General features: G+C 43.2%; 1 protein-coding gene across 1 annotated transcript; it reads left to right on the plus strand.

Moving 5' to 3' along the window:
• Nucleotides 1–125: 125 nt before the first annotated feature.
• Nucleotides 126–19,473, plus strand: VAMP7 (vesicle associated membrane protein 7). The gene is made up of 8 exons (XM_058196852.1): nt 126–231; nt 9,558–9,716; nt 9,929–9,986; nt 12,497–12,634; nt 14,100–14,190; nt 15,020–15,087; nt 17,041–17,133; nt 17,439–19,473. Exons 2-8 carry the CDS (start codon nt 9,571–9,573, stop codon nt 17,505–17,507), a joined length of 663 nt encoding a protein of 220 aa, XP_058052835.1. The 5' UTR covers nt 126–231; nt 9,558–9,570; the 3' UTR covers nt 17,508–19,473.
• Nucleotides 19,474–21,520: the final 2,047 nt, after the last annotated feature.

The following is a 21,520-nucleotide window of genomic DNA, read 5'->3' on the forward strand; positions in this document are numbered from 1 at the left end:
TCACTTCCCTTTTTCCCTCCGCGCGAAAGAACTACGCCTCCCAGCAAGCAACGCGGGTCCCGCCTCGGGCTTCCGTCGCTTTGAGGCCGGACTCTGTTTCCCAGAAACCTTGGCGGCCTTGCGGCGGAAGCTCACGTGGCCTTGGTTTTCTTCGGCGAAAGACGCGAACGGAGAACCGAGCGGGGGGGGGAGGGGCGGCGAAACGGGTCTCCCGGCGGGGCGCCCAGCAAGGTAAGGGTACCTTCCGCGCCTGCGCCTAGCCGGAGCTGAGGAGGGGGCGCCGTCGGGGGGGTTGGGGGGGGTCCGGTCCTCTGGGTCGATTTCAAGCCCTCCTGCCGCCCCTGGACGAGGCGGCAACGGTCGGCAGGTCGACGCCCTGTCGCCATGGCAACGCTGGGGAGGCCTGACCCCCCCCATCACCCCCAAGAGCAGACTTAGACCCCGCTTTGCCCCCAACCCCTAACAACCTCCCTGCGAAGTAGGACGCCCCTCCGCCCCCCAAAACGATTTCCCTGGCCGAGGAAGGGGCTTGAATCCGGATCCCCCCCCTCACCCAACGAGAACCCTTCCCCGCCCTGCCCTTGCGGGGTCTCGCTTGCTTCGTCCTTTCAGCCAGAGCTCTTGGCCTCCCATGGAGGCAGGCTGGCTTGGCACACGGGGCCCAGGGCTGTCCTGGGTTTTTTAAAAATTTTTTTATTATTATTATTGTTGTTGTTGTTATTAATAATATTATTTTCATTAAACATGAAACTCAGTCAACCGAACATTTAAAAATGTGTCATAAATACCATTGACTGTGCTAATGGTTGATACGGGTTGCTGCCCTTCTTCTCCTTCTCCTCCTCTTCCTTTCTTCTTCTTCTTGTGTTCCTCTTCCTCTCTTCTTCTTCTTCTCCTCCTCCTCCTTTCTTCTTCTTTTTCTCCTTCTCCTTCTCCTTCCTCCTCTTCCTCTCTTCTTCTTCTTGTCTTCCTCTTCCTCTCTTCTTCTTCTTGTCCTCCTCCTCCTTTCTTCTTCTTTTTCTCCTTCTCCTTCTCCTTCCTCCTCTTCCTCTCTTTTCTTCTTGTCTTCCTCCTCTCTTCTTCTCCTCTTCTGCCTCTTCCTCTCTTCTTCTCCTCCTCCTCCTCTCTTCTTCTTAGCCTTCTCCTCCTCCTCCTCCTTCTTCTTCCTCTTCTTCTTCTTCTTCCTCTTCTTCTCCTCCTCCTCCTCCTCCTTCCTCTTCTTCTTCTTCCTCCTCCTCTTCTTCTTCTTCCTATTCTTCTTCTTATTATTATTATTATCATCATCATCATTATTATTATTATTTATTCATTAAACATGAAACTCAGTCAACTAATCATTCAAAAATACATCACAAATACCATTGACTGGTGCTAATGGTTTATACGGGTTGCTGCCAGCGTCCTAGGTTGTTGTTGTTGTTGTTATTTTATTATTATTATATTTTATTATTGTTTTATTATTATTACTATTACTGTTTGTTGATTTATTTCACTTTTATAAAAAAAAAGAAATGTATTGCTTTACTGTGGAATCATTGACTCGAGGCAGCGAACATCCATAATGTTCTATCGTGTTTTCCCCACCACAAGAAGCATGGGAAGTGAGTTGGGCTGTTGTTAGTATTACATTTTTAATAGGTATGTCGGGGGATAAAAATGTAGATCTATCCATATATAGATATATCTATATATCCAGATCTATATCCAAAAAATGTATCCATGTCTAGATACCTATCATTTATCATCTGTCCATAGCTATCCGTCTATCACTTATCTGTCTATATCATTTATCATCTGCATCTATCTATATCTCTATGTCTCCCCCCCTCTCTCCCTACCTACTTTATCTATCTAATCTATCATTTCATTTCATTCATTTCATTTATTTGATTTTTATACCGCCCTTCTCCCGAAGGACGCAAATAAAAACAGACAAGACAATATTATATAAAATGCAAGATTAAAAAACTTATTATAATTTGCCTAAAAATTTAAAAAATATAGAAACTAAAACCCCATTTAAAATTAATAATAAAAACTATAAAATCCATAAAATTTAAGCCAGCCCCGCGCGAATAAAAAGATGTGTCTTCAGTTCGCGGCGAAAGGTCCGAAGGTCAGGTATTTGGCGCAGACCCGGGGGAAGTTCGTTCCAGAGTGTGGGAGCCCCCACAGAGAAGGACCTTCCCCTGGGGGCCGCCAGCCGACACTGCTTGGCGGACGGCACCCTGAGAAGTCCCTCTCTGTGAGAGCGTACGGGTCGGTGGGAGGCATATGGTAACAGCAGACGGTCCCGTAAGTACCCAGGCCCTAAGCCATGGAGCGCTTTAAAGGTCATAACCAAAACCTTAAAGTGCACCCGAAAAGCCACAGGTAGCCAGTGCAGTCTGCGCAGGAGAGGTGTTACATGGGAGGTACGCGACACTCCCTCCATCACCCGCGCAGCTGCATTCTGGACTAACTGAAGCCTTCGAGTGCACTTCAAGGGGAGCCCCATGTAGAGAGCATTACAATAATCCAAGCAATCAGTCTCTCCCTATCTCTCTCTAACTCTCTCCCTACCTACTCACTCACTACTCACTCACTATCTATTCCCTATCTATCTGTTCAAATAAAGTTTGTTTGTTTTTTCACTGACTGACTACCTATTACCTACTACCTATTACCTACCTATTTCCTACTACCTATTTTCCTACTACTACCTACTTGGGCCTGGGTCACAACAGAAGGAGACCCCTTCACTCTCTTCCATCCAGCCCATCGTCAATACCATCTTTCATTCTTCTGCTGTATTTAACTTCATTTTTCACTTCCTTCTAGAGTTGTGGCGCACAAGTGACATATAAGTTTAATAATTAATAAATTATGCATCAAATCTTTTACCTTTTAATCCAAAAGCAACTGCAACTAAAGTGTGGCAGATTGAAGAAAGTTGACATAAAGCGATTACTTACAATGTTCATAATGACTTACGTGTTTGTTTGTTTTGGGGAGGAGGTCAGTTGTAGCATTTTGCACAACATGAGAAAGCTGGTCTTGGTGCAGAAGGTCTTGTAGTCAAATCTGACCTGAGGGAGGGAAAGAAGGTTCTGTTTTTTCAGGCTACCTAGATCTATTCAGTAAGGATGTGATTTTAAGCCAGGGGTTCCAACCTAGACAACTGTAAGCCTGGAGGACTTCAACTCCCAAAACTCCCAAAAAAGAATTCTGGGAGTTGAAGTCCTCCAGGCTTACAGTTGCCAAGGTTGGAGACCCCTGTTTTAAGTGATGATAATGGTGGAAACTAATCAAGGAGAGAAGCAACTTAGAACTAAGGAGAAATTTCCTGACAGTTAGAAGAGTCAATAAGTGGAACAACTTGCCTGCAGAAGTTGTGAATGCTCCAAAACTGGATTTTTTAAAGAAAATGCTGGATAACCATTTGTCTGAAATGGTGTAGGGTTTCCTGCGTGGGCAGGGGGTTGGACTAGAAGACCTCCAAAGTCCCTTCCAACTCTGGTATGGTATGGTATGGTATGTTGTTATAGAATAGAATAGAATAGAATTTTTTATTGGCCAAGTGTGATTGGACACACAAGGAATTTGTCTTGGTGCATATGCTCTCAGTGTACATAAAAGAAAAGATGTTATATTATGTTATTTTATTATGTTAACATAATAAAATAAAATAAAATAATAATAAATTAATAAATAATAAAATAAATAATAAAATTATAAATAATTTTTATTTATATAAATTATATAAATTATATAAATTTTATTTATATAAATTATATAAATATAAATATTTATATAAATAAATAAATAAAAAAATAAAAAAAATAAAATAAAAATAATAAAATAAGTAAACATAACAATTACGTTATAATTGCAAGCTTTATAGAAAAGGTGGTTGGGGTTTTGCAGGGGGTGGGATCAAAAGCACATCATTGGGGGAAGAAGAGCAGAATTTGCAATTTTCTGCAGTTTTTTTTCACCAAGATAAAAGGGACGGATATGGGTTGATAAAATAGTAGTGAGATCATGTTCTTCACTGTATTTTTCGGGACAGAGAGATCTCAGGGAAAGTTTTTTTTTTTTTTCCTTCGGAAGAGGAGTCAGCTAGGATTTATTTTGGAAAAGTTTGCAACATTCAAGGAACAACCACATTGCTCCTTTTGTTCCACAGAGTGAATATTGTCTTATTTAGATAAGAACACAAGTTTGGTGCTCAGGTTGGGTATAAAATGAAAGCAAATAGAACCAGCAATGTAAGGAAGGCATTAAAAAGTTTGGTCAAAGTAAGGAAGAAAAAACATTTTTTTGCTTAGTCACCTTCAGCAACAGGTGATGGCTTTCTAACTCCCTTCCAGAAATGTATGCCAAAAAAAAGAGAGTAGAAAATAAATGGAACACAGCTTTGCTAAACGTTTACAGGATGACGGCAACAATTTCAAATATGTGAGATATTGTTGTGCAAACGGGCTCTGATCTATTATGCTGGGAAGCCTGAAAAAGCCAAGCATTTGGATGACATGTGTAAGAACTCATCTTGTGGTTCCTGAGCATGTTGTAATGCTGTTATCTTTTAGGAAGGAACTGGCAAGTGGAATGGAAGCCGATAGTGCAGTTTATTCTTTCACTGTTCCCCACTTCCCCCTCCCCACACACACCTGTATTTCTTCCACTGCAGTGCCTTATTCTGTAGCAGAATAAGATTTGGCCACTCATTTTATTTTACATATTGTAAAATATCTGATCTTACACATTATAACAGCTGCACGAATAACTTACGCACAAAATTGGAAACAGGAAAAGACATCAACAGATGAAGAAGTAATAGGGAAAGTTTTAGAATGTGCCTCTGGTGGCTCAGCAGGCTAAGTCTGTCTGTTATTAACACAGCTGCTTGTAATTACTGCAAGTTCAAGTCCCACCAGGCCCAAGGCTGACTCAGCCTTCCATCCTTTATAAGGTAGGTAAAATGAGGACCCAGATTGTTGGGGGCAATAAAAGTTGTCTTTGTATATAAATATACAAATAGAATGAAGACTATTGCTTAACACAATGTAAGCCGCCCTGAATCTTCGGAGAAGGGCGGGATATAAATTCAAATTAAAAAAAAAAGTTAACAAAAGAAATTAAAGAGAAAGAAGAGACAGATTATTATATAATCTGGAACAAATGGTACGAATGGCTTGAGACTAGAAATAAAGGGAAAAAAATAAAGGGGAGAAATTAGAAATGCACAATATGTAAATAATAAATATATAAGAATGTAGAAAAATAAAGCTATTAGTATTAGATAATTTAATATAAAGAAAATGGGATAAGAAAGAAAATAAAATAATAAATGAGATATTGGGGGGGGAGGTATAAAAGCGAAAGAAGACCACTAAGAAACGTTGTTTAAAAATAGGAGACATTTATATGTTGTATGTTGTGTGTTTATCAGATTGTGTATCACAATAAAACAATAAAAAGTTTTTAAAAAAAGATTTGGCCACTCATGAGTTTGAATTAATTACAGCAGGTTAATGAAGTACACTTGAGTGAGGGTAAATCTCTGGTTAACCAAAGTTTTTGAAGATCTGGAAATCTACATTCGGTGACTTAACCGCAGCAATATTTTTTTCCCGTGCATGGATGTACTTCGTATTGAATTACCCTGTGGAATTGAGAGATTACGTTTTCTTTTTCTTGCATGATTTTAGATCCGATAAGCCCTTAGAAACTTTGCGTTCATTTCACGGTACAATGGGCTGCAAATGGACCATGGGAGAGCCCCTTTCCTAGGTAATACGACTTCACGGTTATAGGCCTAAGATTTGAAACAATGATGGGAGATAACCACCAGGTCCCTACTAGGGAATCTGTACGTATTGTTGTTCCCAGACTGAGCATCTGCCTTATGGCAGTGGCCTCCAGCCTTTTGGGTACCAGAGACTGGTTCTATGGAGGGAGTTTTTTTTTTTCCACGGACCAGAGGGGAGGCATGGTTTTGTGGGTTGCCTGCATCCCGTGGATGTGGCTTTGTTGTTTGCGTGGACCGGTACCAGTCCAAGGACCAGGGGTAGGAGACCCCTGCTTTGTTAATTATCTCTTATATTCACTTGGCCAGGTAAACAGGTCCAACCTGCTGGCCCTGTAAAGACAAAGATAACTGTTACTAGTTACGTTATCCACATCCGAAGATGTTTGTGTAGCTACTTTAGTCATCACAGTCGTAAAACCGAAAAATCAACACTTGAGGAACAGGGCGGTCAGTTTTAAAGGGAATTTCTCCCCTTAACATGAACAAGTATTTTAATAATATTAACTCAGTGAACACTGACTAGATCAGGGTTGGCGAATCTTTTCAGCACTGAGTGCTGAAATGGGAGCGCGTGGGGGAGCTCCGGAAACCAGAAACGCAACTCCCTGGTGCGCACACGAAGGAGCACCGGAAACCGGAAGAGTAGCATGCGTGCCAGGTAGCTGAGCTTCCGGTTTCTGGCGTGCACATGCGCACCAGTCACCTGGTCTTCCAGTTTCTGCCGCGCATGCGCGCGAAGACTAGCTGACTGGCGTGGATGCGTGCACCAGAAACTGAAAGCTCAACTTCCCAGCGCACATATGTGCGCCAGGGAGCTGCTGTTCCAGTTTCGGAACCTCGAAGAGCAACGGGCGATGGTTGGCATGCCCGGAGAGATGGCTTGCGTGCCATTTCCAGCACGTGTGCCATAGGTTAACCATCATGGGACTAGATAATCTTGCATCTTGCCCTCTTGTAAATCTCATGTAATGGCCTGTGGCTAAAATTGTCCTTTAAAGCAATGTGGCAGCTGCTCTTAGATTACTTGAAGGAGTGATCTGACCTCTTGTAGAGAACGTGGACATTCAGAGCTACTGTTGCTGCCACTGACATGGCATGTAACCAAAACAGACAAGAGTGGAATGTACCTGTTAGGACATTGCCTTATACTTTGATCTCCGGCCTGCATTTCAGTTGAAGCAGCTGCCAGTTTAATTATCTACTTCTTCTCCTCTCCTCTCTACTTATTCCAGCAATGCAGTGTATCCTGCAAGACCTGTTCATAACCTCGATTTACGTCCACAATTGAGCCTGGCGTTTCTATTGCTCACCAAAACTGGTGGTGAAGTGAGTTTTGCCCCCTTTCCTGCCACCGTTAAGCGAATCTCTGAATCTGGCTTCCCCATTGACTTGGCTGGTCAGAAGGTCGCCCGAGGCGATCACACGACCCTGGGGCGCTGCAACCGTCATAAATATGAGTCAGTTGCCTAGCATCTGAATTTTGATACATAACTGTGGGGATGCTGCAACAGTTGTAAGTGCAAAAAACATGTCACTTTTTCTCCATGCTGTCGTAACTTTGACGGTCACTAAATGAATGGTTATAAGTCAAGGGCTACTGTATCTTTTGGGAGTGCACATGTTTTAGATGCCTTTACAAGTCACTGATAAGACAGAAGCATATTTAAAATGAGCCTGTTGATTATAGTCGAATAGGACTGTGCTTTTCCATGGATTTTGAAAATTGGGGAGGAAAATTGGTCTTCTCATAGAATTTCTGCATAGGGTTGTTTTTGCCTTTTCCAGCTGTATACATGATAGGGGCAGGTACCTATTTATTTATTTCTTTGTCAAACATGTACAAGGTAGCAAGTATAAGTATGAACATAAACAAAGGAAGAAAATACACATAAATCAGCATTGTTGGTGGTGTTAAATAATTTTACGTCATCGGCGAAGAGGACACAGTTGCCTTTAATGTGATCACATAGGTTGTTTATTTATTTATTTATTTATTTTTCGTATTTTCATACCGCCCTATCTCCCTAGGGACTCAGGGCGGTTCACAGCCAGATAAAAATATACATATAAATACAAAATAAAACATCCATTAAAAAACTTATTACAAATGGCCGAATAATTAAAAATAACAATATACATAATAAAATCCCCATTAAAACCAATTTAAATTTAAAAATCTAGTCCAGTCCTGCGCAAATAAATAGATATATTTTAAGCTCACGGCGGAAGGTTCGAAGGTCAGGAAGTTGGCGGAGTCCTGGGGGAAGTTCGTTCCAGAGGGTGGGGGCCCCCACAGAGAAGGCCCTTCCCCTGGGTGTCGCCAGCCGGCACTGCCTGGCCGATGGCACCCTGAGGAGTCCCTCTCGTGAGAGTGCACGGGTCGGTGAGAGGTATTCGGTAGCAGCAGACGGTCCCGTAAATAACCCGGCCCTATGCCATGGAGTGCTTTGAAGATAGTTACCAGAACCTTGAAGCGCACCCGGAAGGCCACAAGTAACCAGTGCTGTTGATATAAAGCAGAACAAGTGTGAGTCCTAAGACACTGCCTTGGGGGACGCCGCTATTAACTGGTACTGGATTTGATAGGGCCCTCCCTATTTTGACCATTGGCTGCCTGTTTGACCGGAATGTGGCTATCTACTTGTGCAGGGGTCCAGAGATGCCGTAACAACTAAATTTCAGCAGTAGCTTGTTGTGTACCACTGAATCAAAGGCTTTGCAGAAGTCTATGTAAATTGCATCTATCGCTTCACCCTGGTCAAGATGAGCGGTCCAAATGTTTCTGCAGTGTAGGAGTTGCAGATTACAGGACAGATTTTTTTTCTGAAACCGAACTGCTTATTAGAAAGGAGGTTGTTTGTTTCTAAGTGGAGGGTGATGGATTGGTTTATGATTGATTCCATGACTTTACAGGTGACGCAAGACAGTGAGATTGGTCTGTAATTTTCTACTAGACTAGGGTCTCCCTTTTAAAAAACAGATAGGACCGTGGCTAATGACCATAAGCTGGGCAAGGAGCTGGTTCTGAAAGATACCTCATGCTGTTGTGACCCAGGCCCAAGTAGGTAGTAGGAAACTCAAGTCAGTGTAAAAACAAACAAACTTTATTAGAACAGCTGAGAATTAATTCTCAGCGTAGTCCAACTAAATTAAAGCAACACAATTCCTCAGTCCTATCTCCAACCTTGATCCAATTAGGCAAACTGCCTTTCTTGGCAAAAATTCAGAAGAACCAATACAAAACAAATGCAACAAGACAAAGCTATCAACGTTGTTTTCCGGCAAAAAGCCCAAACGCCGTTGCTGGTCTTTTAAGCCTTATGGGAGGGGCCAATCATCTCTTGGTCCTACTCCCGAGTCGTCCTCTTTGCTTGAGCTGCTCTTGCCTTCTGGCAGCTCTTCTCATACGTGCATTAGGAACAGGCTCCTCCTGTTCCTCTGCCTCACTACTATCAGCCTCTGGAGGCTCTGGAGTCCGCACATCACTCCCCGATAGCCCTGGCCCCATCTCTGCCTCTGACGAGAGCCCACATCCGGGCTTTCCCCAGCCTCCAGGACTGGCCCACGTTCTTCCTCAGCCTCATCGCTGTCTGACTCCGTTGCCAACTCCGCAGGCTGCTGGCGGACCACAACATGTGCTTAGAGGTTCAGCTAAGGTAGTGGTAAGCTTTTTCAAGAAGTAGGCTTGTGTTACTGTCTTACGCTGCAGTCCTGCTTTGATCTGTGAAGAAGCATCTTCATTCTGTGTCTCCTGTCCCCACAGCCAGCCTCCAGCTATGGCGATCCTGTTTGCTGTTGTAGCCCGGGGCTCCACCATCCTGGCCAAGCATGCATGGTGTGGAGGGAACTTCCTGGAGGTTACCGAGCAGATCCTGGCCAAGATACCTTCCGAAAACAACAAGCTCACTTACTCGCACGGAAAGTGAGTATTTTCTGGGGAAAGGAAAGGAAAGAACAAAAATCGACGGAAACCCGATAACAGGGTGAAATGAAAAGAGCCATTGGGCTGCTGGGCCGGGGAGGAGAGCAGGAAAGAGAAGGGTTTGCATGTCCGTTTCATCTGATGTGCAAATAATCTTGGAATGCTTATACCACGACTCAGAAAATGTATTTGGTGTCTTGTTTTCCCCTCAGTTACCTGTTCCACTACATCTGTCAGGACCGGATTATATACCTCTGCATCACAGATGATGTAAGTACTGAGAAAGCTGCCATGGGGAATTGCAAAACTGGTAAAATTTTACTCTCTCTAAAGGTGGGTTGCTGGAAACAGGCAAATACCGTGGTATACCCTTGGGATAAGGGGACGCGGTAGCTTAGTGGCTAAGACGCTGAGCTTGTCGATCGAAAGGTCAGCGGTTCGAATCCCTAGTTCTACGTAACGGAATGAGCTCCCGTTACGTCCCAGCTTCTGCCAACCTAGCAATTCAAAGTCACGTAAAAAATGCAAGTAGAAAAAATAGGGACCACCTTTGGTGGGAAGGTAACAGCGTTCCGTGCGCCTTTGGCGTTGAGTCATGCCGGCCACAAGACCGTGGAGATGTCTTCGGATAGCGCTGGCTCTTCGGCTTTGAAACTGAGATGAGCACCGCCCCCTAGAGTCGGGAACGACTAGCACATATGTGCAAGGGGAACCTTTACTTTTACCCTTGGGATATGGCTGTGCTGAAAATGTCTGTTTTTGTATCCTTTCGTTGTGATGAGTATATTTCCTTCCAAGAAACAATGGCGGACTGAAAACGGCTTTGCTGTTAGCAGAGTAATTTCAGTCTCGGTCCCTTAAGCAAGGATGACCCTTGACTCAATTTGGTGTGAAAGGTTTACTTTACTAAAGGCCAAGTGGGTTACAGTATAGCAAAGCTAGAATTGAGTTTCACTCAACAAAGCTTTCCCTGTTAACTTTTTTCCCCCTTGTCCCTTCGCATTGCTGGTTCCCCCCATTGTCCAATCATTTGAACGGTCTCTTCCGCTTAAGACTGGGTGGTGGGGAGCTGCATGCGGTTCCCAGCTGGGTGACCTTGAAATTGTCTGTCAGGCCTGCCTCTGTTCAAAACCCAAGAAAAAAACAAACCCCAACTCCATTGAGAGAGAGAAGGAGTACTTTTATTGAGTTTGAAATGATCGCAGCGAAAGCAAGGCAAGATGTGATTCAAACCACGCAAAGGTTACAGGTTGAAAGTTTTCCCAACACCGCACCCCCAACTCCTGGGACCCTTGCTGAGTGTCTAATCAACGTCCAGTATGATAATGTGTGAAGCTCACCTTCAGGTATTTCGCCCATCTGAAGTTCCAGGACAGTTGGCCTTGTCAAGGGTGTAAATAACTGCTCAGCGATATAGTAATTCTTGAGAGCAACCCTCCCTTTTAGTTCACATGGGACTACACCTCACCAGCTCACTTCCCCAACTCTAATGCCGTGCCCTCTCCTCCCCGTTACTATGGCAGCCAATAGCAAGCATGCATCAAAGTAGATTCCCGTGCTGAAGGTCCGGCTGCCATTGTGTCTCTAGAAGGTGAGTCGTTGGTCTTACCCCCTGATCCCACTCCCTCCCCGCAGAATTCAGACTGGGAGATAGCAAGCGTGAAACGCAGGTGAAAGGTGGCAGTTCTGACATTAATAACTTCATTATCTGTCCCTGCTACTTCCTGCTTAGATACAGTTCTTAGATCTATTTCTGTCCTTTCTAGTCATTCACTGTCTACTTTATCTTTCTGCAGAAAATAGTTTAGTTTAGCTTAATTTACTTTACTTTACTGTCATTGCACATCGTACAATGAAATTAAATGCCCTCTTCAGTGTACATTATAATTATAAAAATAAAAACACAGATATACATCCTTTACATTCTATATAATTGAAATTGAAAACCTGATATTGCACTATACCATAGAATTCAATATGGTTATTGCCCTGGGATAGAAGCTGTTTTTCAGCTTATTTGTCCTTGTTTTTATTTATTTTATTTTTATTTATTATTTAGATTTTTATACCGCCCTTCTCTCGAAGGACTCAGGGCGGTGTACAGCCAGATTAAAACAGTGCAATATACAAATTAAAACAACAGTTAAAATAACATATTATATAATTGGCCGAAAATTAAAACCGTCAAATTTGACCCCAAAAATAAAATACTCCAGTTAAAATTATTAAAATTCAAAAAATTTAAAAAGTTAAAAAGTTAAGCCAGTCCCACTTGAATAAACAAGTATTGACCGGTACCGTCTGCCAGATGGTAATAGTTCAAAAAAAAAAGGGTGCCAGAATGAGATGGATCTTTAAGCACGTTTTGAACTTTCTTAAGGCAGTGGGAGCTCCAAGGAGGGGAGACGGCAAACAATGACCCTCTGGACAATGACGTTGACCCTCTGGAGCGCTGTCCTATCTATCCTGATGCAATTGGCAAACCATACACAAGTGCAGTAAGTTAAAATATTCTCTATGGTGCAGCGGTAGAAGGCCACCAGCAGTTTTTCATTCAGTTGTTGTTTCCTGAGAAGTCCCAGGTAGTATAATCTCTGCTGGGCCCTTTTGACCAGTGCAATGTGAGCGCCCCAGGTCAGCTTCTCTTCTATGATAACACCCAGAAACTTAAAACTGGCCACTTGCTCCACTCGGTCTCCATTGATAAGCAAGGGCTGGATAGCGTCCCAAGCTATGTTCGTGTTCCATTGAACACTTGTCTGTTTGTTCTCTCTTTTCAGAACTTCGAGCGTTCCCGGGCTTTCACGTTTCTGAACGAAATTAAGAAGAGGTTTCAAACCACCTATGGATCTCGAGCACAGACCGCACTGCCCTACGCCATGAACAGCGAGTTCTCCAGTGTTTTGGCCGCGCAGCTGGTGAGATCCTGTGCCGTCGTTGCGAAGATCCTTCCTTTTGGGGGAAGCACACCTGCCTCTTCTGGAGCTGAACGTTGACCTTCTAATCTTCCGATGACAGGCTGTGTTGAGTTAAAACCGGGTGGTCAGTTGTCTTTAAGCCCAGGAGGATGGTTTTTGAGGTTGCGTTATTGTTGTTGCCTCTTTTAAAACCGCTCATAGGAAAACGGGTACGCTCATCCTAAATAGGATCCTTGTAGCTTTCCTTGAAAAGGGCAAGGCTGACTATGTCAGAAACCATAAAACGGAAGGAATTGTTGATTATTTTAGTTTACTTAAAACACTTGTACGCGAAGATGAGCTCACCATTTGCTGTTTCTGCTGCCGAACGGGTATTGCTGTTTAAAGTTGAACCATCATTCAGTTGTCTCCAACTCTGCTCAATATTCTACAACAGGGGTGTCGAAATGCGGCCCGCAGACCAGATCTGGTTCATGATAGGCCCAGAGTTGTCCTGCAACTGTCCTGGAGACAGCGAAGGACTGGCCTGTGGCACCCCAACCCTGGCCCACCCCACCCAGTTGGCCACAACTACCAGGCCACGCCCCCCAGCCCCCCCAATTGCAAACACATGGCCCACGATGGGATGGAGTTTGACACCTCTGTTCTACAAGGTAGCTTTGTAGCTGTTGAGGACTTCTATCCTGCCTTCCTTCAATGCTCTCTTTCCAGGCTTCTAAACTTACCGTATTTTTTTGGAGTATAAGACACACCGAAGTATAAGACGCACCTTAGTTTTTGGGGAGGAAAATAAGAAAAAAGCTGATTGGCAGCTGGATCGGCCTCCGGGAATACCCCCAATCAGCTGTTCCCAGAGGTGAATTTTAGCAACAGGTTCCTTGGTTGTGAGCTCTGTGCCTTGGGGTTTTTTTTTGCTTTTTTTTCTGCCTCTGAAACTTTTGAAACAGCTTCAGAAAAAAAGCCTCTAAAGCTCTGTTTGGGAGCTTCTTTTCTGAAGCTCTGTTTGGAGGCTTCTTTTCTGAAGCTCTGTTTGGAGGCTTCTTTTCTGAAGCTTCATTTCTGATGCTTTTTTCAGCCTCTGAAACCTCCTTTGAGAAGCTGGACAGGGCTACATTCGGAGTATAAGATGCACCCAGATTTTAACCCTCTTTTTTGGGGAAAAATGGTGTGTCTTATACTCTGAAAAATATGGTACTTAGGTCATCTAGCCACTATGGCGATTCAGGTCTCTGTGCAAATGTCACTTACGGCAACAACAACAACAAAACAGAATTTTATTTTATTTCCTGGATGCTTTGTTGTGCTGGTGCATCGCCAGATTGCACCATTATACAGTTAGGGTTTTTGTTTGCTTGTTTAGCTAGACCTGGTTTACAAATACCCTCCCCAAGTTTCGTCTCTGCTGCTTATTCAGATCTTTGGTTTTCTGAAGCATTTAGTTTTCCTCTGTTCTTCTTCCATTTAGAAATATCACTCTGAGAACAAAGGTCCTGACCAGATGGTAGAGACCCAGGCTCAGGTGGACGAACTCAAAGGGATCATGGTCCGTAATATAGGTACGGGTGACAAAGGTGTATTTGAACCCCTAGACACCACTGTAGATGTATTTGGCAAAGGGATGATGCTTTGTGGAGTGGAGAGTTGGTCTCTGACGGAAAGCCACTTGAAGAGAACTAGAAGCATCTGAAATGTGGATTTACAGGCGGCTGTTACGTAGAAGCTGGGTTGATAAAATCAAAAATGAGGTGGTGATAAGCCGCCTGGGAAAGCCATCAAAGCCATTAAAAAACAAAAATTAGAATATTTCGGACATGGGATGCGACACCTGGAAAAATATGCCATACTTCACTTAATCTTCCAGGGAAAGATTGAAGGCAAACAAGGTCCAGGCAGAAGAAAAACACCATGGCTTACAAATCTAAGGGACTGGTTTGGACAAAACTCAGCAGCATTTTTCCGTGCAGCTGTTGGTAAAAATAGGATCGCCAACATGATCGCCAATGTCCGATGACGGATATGGCACAAGATGATACTTAGCGGGAAAGGGACAGGAAGCGGGTGGACTGCATTTCAACTTATTTAGGGGGAAAAAAGATTGGGTGGAACAAAAGTAATTTGCGTTACTTTTCTTCTGTTCCTGCTTGATACCCACAGGGGTATCTTAGATTCCCAATCTGCTGGATCCTCTATGAGCTTCTAAGGGATGCCTCAGACTCCCAAACTCTTAATTAAGGAACCTGCTCCAAATATAATTAAATCAAGTACCTGGGCCAGAAACAGAAGACAGTACAATGCTATTATTCAGTTTCTGTGATTTAGGGAAACGCTGTGGGAGGGCTGCTGCTCCATTGGGATTCTTACAATTGCTCTCCCTTTCATCCCAAGATCTCGTCGCTCAAAGAGGAGAAAAGCTGGAACTGCTGATAGACAAAACAGAAAATCTTGTGGATTCGGTAAGTTCTGAAGATGGTGGGGTGACTTCTTTAGGATCAGCTGTGTCTTAAGGGAGAGGCCTGCAGGATTGGTGGGGGGGGGGGGAGATGAATACAAGGCAAGTCGTCTCGAACCAGCTGCATTTTAAAAAGTAGAGCACATTGTTTTGGAAAGCGTCTTCTAAAGTTGGTATTTGAGACAGTAAAGCCAGATGTTTCTTCATTAGCATTCTATTTACCTAGCCAAATATTTCTCTTTGCAGAGCAAAATTAACATGTGCTGCAGGGCTGGTATTCACTTACCTTCGCGACCAGTTCACAAATGTGAGCGCACGCCCCACCTCTGTGCGTGCGCAGGACCTTCTGCGCATGTGCAGAGCCTCAAAAACGGGACGTGATAACGTCTGGGTGGGTGGGTGGAGCCTCCCGCAGCCATCGCTACCCCGGCTGAATACTACCACCGATGTGCTGGTTGGCAATCTTCTGACCTCGCAGAAAGAAATTAACCAGTCTAGCATCGGCAAAGGCAGCTGTTTCTTGGGAATAACATTGCCTATAAAAATCAGCAATTGGGAATACGGGTATTCCTCGCTTAACGTCCATTCAGTCAGCAACCGTTTGAAGTTATGACTGCTGAATGAACTTACAACCAGTCCTTGTAGTCCTAGCTGTTGCATTTCCCTGCACTCACGTGAACAACATTTGGGTCTGTCTGCATTTATAACTGCCCCTCATGCCTCACAGCACCCGGTCTGGTGGCAGACAGGGCAGCCCAAAAGGAGAGAGATGGGGCAGAGGGGTTGAAGTGAGAACAGTCCTTTGCCTTCTGACAATGGCTTGGATCCATTGTCCTGGATGGCTTGAAACCATTCCTAGGTTTCTCCCTAGGAACTGCGTAGGATTGCCAGGACTGCTGCTGTTAGGCAGTCACGTGATATTTTGCTTGATGACCATGCAGATTAGTGAGTTGTCCCAATTAAAGTCCTTAAGTCAGGGGTCTGCAAACTTGGCTCTTTTAAGACTTGTGGACTTCAACTCTTCTGGGAGTTGAGGTCCACAAGTCTTAAAAGAGCCAAGTTTGCAGACCCCTGCATTAAGTGAGGACTACCTGTGTTCTGAATGTCAGCAAAGCCTAGTCAAGAACCTACCAGCAGAGGGCAGTGTGGTTACTTCTGCTGTGATCTTGAAGGTCAAATATAGTACCGTATTTTTTGGAGTATAAGACGCACCTTGGTTTTTGGGGAGGAAAATAGGTGGTGGTGGTGGGAATTCTGGCTACCAGGTATTCATCTGGTTAGTGCTTACCCTGGTCAGCTTCAGCACATTAGTTCGCTCAAAACATGGTTTTGAGGTTGGGGCTAAAAAACAGCTTCGAAAGCACAGCTGATCGTCGGAGGGAGCAGCAATTAGAATAGCAGGCAAAGCACAGAAGGGATAAGAGAAGGCAGCAGCTGTTCTGGGTTTTGGGCATTGCGTGTAGCGTTTTCAGCCTCCAGACGTGTTGCGTTTTCAGGCGGCAATTGGCAGCGATATGCTTTGGCGATCCCCGCAGCCTTGAAGGGCTCTCAAATGGAGCCTTTGGAGGCTGAAAACGCGACACACGGAGCCCAAAAACACAAGCCATTGTCGGTGGCAATCTCTGCAGCCAGGAAGAGGACGCGCGGAGACCAAAGGGTGGGGGCCGGCGGTTGGGCGGGTCTACATTTGGAGTATAAGGCGCACCCAAATTTTCAGCCTCTTTTAGGAGGGGGGAAAAAGTGTGTCTTATACTCCGAAAAAATACGGTATTTGGATAGGAGACTTAAAAAAAAATTGAAAAGGCATTCCAGATGATCACTGAAAATATGAATTAAAACAACAGTTAACACAGGGATCCCTTTGGTGGGGAGGAACTGATAATGTCTCCCAAATAGGCTGTTGAAATGTTGGGTGCGGTCCGCATTCAATCCTCTCCTGTGCTTTTTCCCCTTCCAGTCCGTCACTTTCAAAACAACCAGTAGGAACTTGGCCCGAGCAATGTGCATGAAGAACCTCAAGCTCACCATCATAGTTGCCATCATATCCATCGTAAGTTTGTGGGGGGTTTTTTTTCCTCCCCCGATACGAAGGGGAAGAACTCTGCGTGGCTATAAAAGGGAAATCTTATGTCCTTTTATCCTTGTGCTGGGCCTATCAATGAATTAATGGGCCGCAAGAGATCTATTCCCCTTACGGGAAGGACATCCATTTGAACGTGGAAAAATAGGCGGCTTTTCTGCTGCAGTGCAGTTGCACGCTCAGGCGACTAGCCCTACGGATTTTCTTCCTGCAGCGATACGCGGAGGACGCTAAAGTCACTAAATGTTTTCTTTCTCTCCCCCCACCCACCCCAGGTCATCATTTACATCATTGTGTCAGCTGCCTGCGGGGGTCTCTCCTGGCCAATCTGCGTGAAGAAATAGCCGCCCGAGCCAATCCATCCCATGAAAGCACACAACGCGCGCACAGGAATGTATGTCATCGAAATTGTGGACTTTTCACACTCTTCATCCTTCCAGGACACTCAAGAGTCTTTTTTGCCTTATCACCTTGTAAGGTATGCTCCTTCAAAAACCCAGTGGATGTTTTTCTCTCCCGAAACAGCAGGACTTCCGGTGAAGGGAGAGTGGAGGGCAATGGACCAACGGGAGGTATCTTTTAAGTATTTGCATCCTCATGCTTTGCACTTTACTTGGTGGAGCAGGTTGGGGGGAGCTGAAGGCCCCGTAGACCTTAGTGGGGTTGGGAAGAGGTGAGTGGTGACCGCTGAAGTCGAACCGAGTTCTTGTTCACAGACCCGGCCCAGAGATGCGATCAGCTTTTTTTTTTTTTTACTAAAAACAGCTTTTTCCTGCAGTGCCTTTCTTAAAACTCATGACAGGCTGTGGCTTTTTCTCCCTTCGAAGCTTCCTTTTGCAGCCCTTTCGCCGGGCGAGTGAAGAGGTTCTGCTTTGCAACTTGAGCGACTGGTAAATGTATAGTATTAACGTTGCTGTAAACATTGCTGCTATTTCGTAATTTTTTTTGTGTCTTGGGTTCGTCTTCTCGCCTGGTTTGGAATGTCCTTTCCAACTGTATGGTACTTCGCTCTGGCTTCAACTCCCGAGGTGTGTCTAAAAGATGTTTTAGCGCCTCCAAAGGATCACGCCCTGTGCAAGATTTAGTGACTGCCCTCTTCTCTTTTGAGCATGGTGGAGCAATTGTGGCCTAGCTCAAAAAACACAAGAGGCAGGTGTTATCCGAGTGGGATTTCTCCCCAAGCTACTGATTTCCAAGGGAAAAGTTATAGAGAAGCATGAAGTATTTGAAAACCAATTTTTAATCTCAAACTGCCGTAAATTACTTGTGAAAGACTTTAAACCTCCCCCTTCCCATTCGTGCATAATGTAAAGGACAAATCTTAAAATAGGGAGATTCTTAAATCTTCACCCAGTTGTTGGCATTTTATGATCTCATCCTAGTTTTCCAAGGAGTCTCTGCTCGCTCTCCTCAGCATACTGCAGAGAGTAAAACTGGTGCACCTATCCTTGTTTCCTACAAGTCATGGTCTTCCCCTTCAAATGTCTTTGCAGGAACAAGCCAACACTGAATTAACTGTGCATGTTTTAAAAAAGAAATGTCAATAGCAGTGGTTAATTTTCTATCATTTTGAATGCCTTTATGTAAACTGCTTCCTCCTCTTTTAATAAAATGATGCACTGATGCATTATTGTAAAATAAATTTAAATCTCTTTAAATAAATGTACTTAACTGCAGACAATTGATATTGGTTTTTTTTCTCGTCAAATACCTTCTTGACAGCTACACTGCTTTTTTTTAAATCCTGGAGAAACCGGGATCCGAAAAGTAGAAAAATGAAATCAGTGGATTTATTTCAAAGCTTATGCTGAGCTCTTATCGAAGAACTTCCACATTGCTATGAGCTTCATGTGGTGGCAGTAGCTCTTTGAGCTTGACTGCTGAGGTTGTGGCAGGTTGTACAGTACTTGGATTGGAGACTCCATCAGCTAGAATGGGAATGTCGGAAGGCAGCAGTGGCAAGCAATTTCAGGACCATTGCCACCAAACTGGATAGATGTATTACCCCCAGGGCGAAATATAAAAGTGGTCCAAAGTGATATGGGGCCTCTGTGGCTCAGACTGCTAAGACAGTCTGTTATTAACACAGCTGCTTGCAATTACTGCAGGTTCTAGTCCCACTAGGTCTAAGGTTGACTCAGCCTTCCATCCTTTATAAGGTAGGTAAAATGAGGACCCAGATTGTTGGGGGCAATAAGTTGACTTTGTATATAAATATACAAATAGGATGAAGATTATTGCTAACATAGTGTAAGCCGCCCTGAGTCTTCGGAGAAGGGTGGGATATAAATGCAAATAAATAAAAATAAATATAATTTTGCCCATAACCTTGTATTTGGTTAAACAAAATTATGTTAAGCAGAGGTGGACGTCACATACTGTAACAACCGGTTCGCCAAGAACCAAAAATGTGAGAGCGCATGCGGCATCAAAAACATGGCGATTATATAGGGCAGGATAGCGCCAGAGTGGATGGGTGGGTCCAGTTGCTGGTTGAAACTACCGGTTCAGGCGAACCGATAGCAGCCCATCTCTGGTGTTGTGTGTTTACAGAATGCTTTGAAAATCTGAAATCAAATTCCAGCCAGCCTTTATTTTACAAGTAAACACCCAGTAATACTTCTAATTTAATAGCCATTTTTTCAGGATGCGTTCTGATTGGGCAAAAACATTTTATGGTGTGCCTGTTCAACATCTGTTTACACATTGTCTGACTTAACTTCTACTGTCTGATGACCCTTTGAAAACACTCCGAGTACCAGCTGGTCCATCTCTTAAGTTTCAGCTGTTATTTCAGGAAGGATGGCAGGATAAAAAAGCAAGCAGAGGTTGTATAACCATTCTTGTTTAAAGTCTCCATTCTATTGCAGGTGATGACCAGTGAGCTCATTCACAAAGCATTTCAAGCAAGTAGTAGTTATACCTACTTATTAAGTCCATCTGGCTACAATTAAGTGTTATTAACATTTCTGGGTCAAAAAGAAAACCACTTAGCCCAATGGCCAGGAAACAAATACAAACTGTCCAACTGTACCAAGTATTCATTCATTTGGCAAATGACTAACAGGAAAGCTTAAAATTGCTTCATGAATTCTCATTGTGTGTTTTTATGGGGCACTGCCTCGGCTTTAACTATATCAAAGCATTACTGATGCATTTGCTAAGTGTCAGTGTATTATTTTTCTCCCAACATCTTCATAATGAATCTTGTTTGAGAGAAAACATTGTTTCAGGATAGTGTCTTAACAGGGCGGGTTTGATTTAAATCACTAGTAAAAAAGGCTTGATTTAAATTAACGATTTAAATCATAATTTTTAAAGAGCAGCAGTCATGTCTGCTACTCCCTGACCTTCGGACCTTTCGCCGTGAATTGAAAACGTATTTATTCATCCAAGCGGGACTGGCTTAATTCTTAATTTTTAACTTTTAAATTCTGAAATCTGAATTTTAATAATTTTAAATTGGGGTACTATGTTTTATTGGGGTCAATTGGACGGTTTTACATTTAAATTTTTAAATTTTTCGGCCGTTATATAATATGTTATTTTAATTTGTTGTTTTAATATTGTAGATTGTATATTTTAATTTGGCTGTACACCGTCCTGAGTCCTTCGGGAGAAGGGCGGTATAAAAGTCTAAATAATAAATAAATAAATAAATAAATAATAAATACTCCCGACCCGCTGTTGACTTACCGACAGTCCCAATGTTGCTGAATATACAGCCTCATGCTACATAACTAAGTTCCATTCCATGCTGAATAAATTAAATTACTTATGTATCTTAAACAAAAATAAATTTGATAAAAATAAAAAAAATCCAATTTAAATTTTTAAAAATTATTTAAATCAAAAAAATCCTTTTTTTGATTTTTTTTAAAAAAAATCATCTATTTTTATCCATCCTGGTGTCTACTACAGGTCGTCCTTGACTTATGACCTTAACTGAGCCCAAAATTTCTATTGCTAAGTGAGGCATTTGTTACGTGAGTTTTTACGACTTTGTTACACAAAGTGATTTGTTACACAAACAAAATGATTCACATTTGTGAAGTGAATCACTGCAGTTGTTAACAACATGGTTGTTAAATGAATCTGGCTTCGCCATTGAAACTTTGCTTGTCAGAAGGTCACAAAAGGTGACCGCAACCGTCATAAATATGAGTCAATTGCCGAATGTCTGAATTTTGATTATGTGACCATGGAGATGCTGCAACAGTTTTTAAGTGTGACAAATGGTCATCCATCACTTTTTTCAGTGCCACCGTTAACTGTGAACAGTCACTAAGTGAACCGTTGTTAAGTCGAGGACTATCCGTGTTTCTGTCTTACGTAAAGAAAGCCAGCAGGATGCAAA

The sequence above is a fragment of the Ahaetulla prasina genome, chromosome 11 (assembly GCF_028640845.1).
Source record: "Ahaetulla prasina isolate Xishuangbanna chromosome 11, ASM2864084v1, whole genome shotgun sequence".
NCBI classification, from domain to species: Eukaryota; Metazoa; Chordata; class Lepidosauria; order Squamata; family Colubridae; genus Ahaetulla; species Ahaetulla prasina.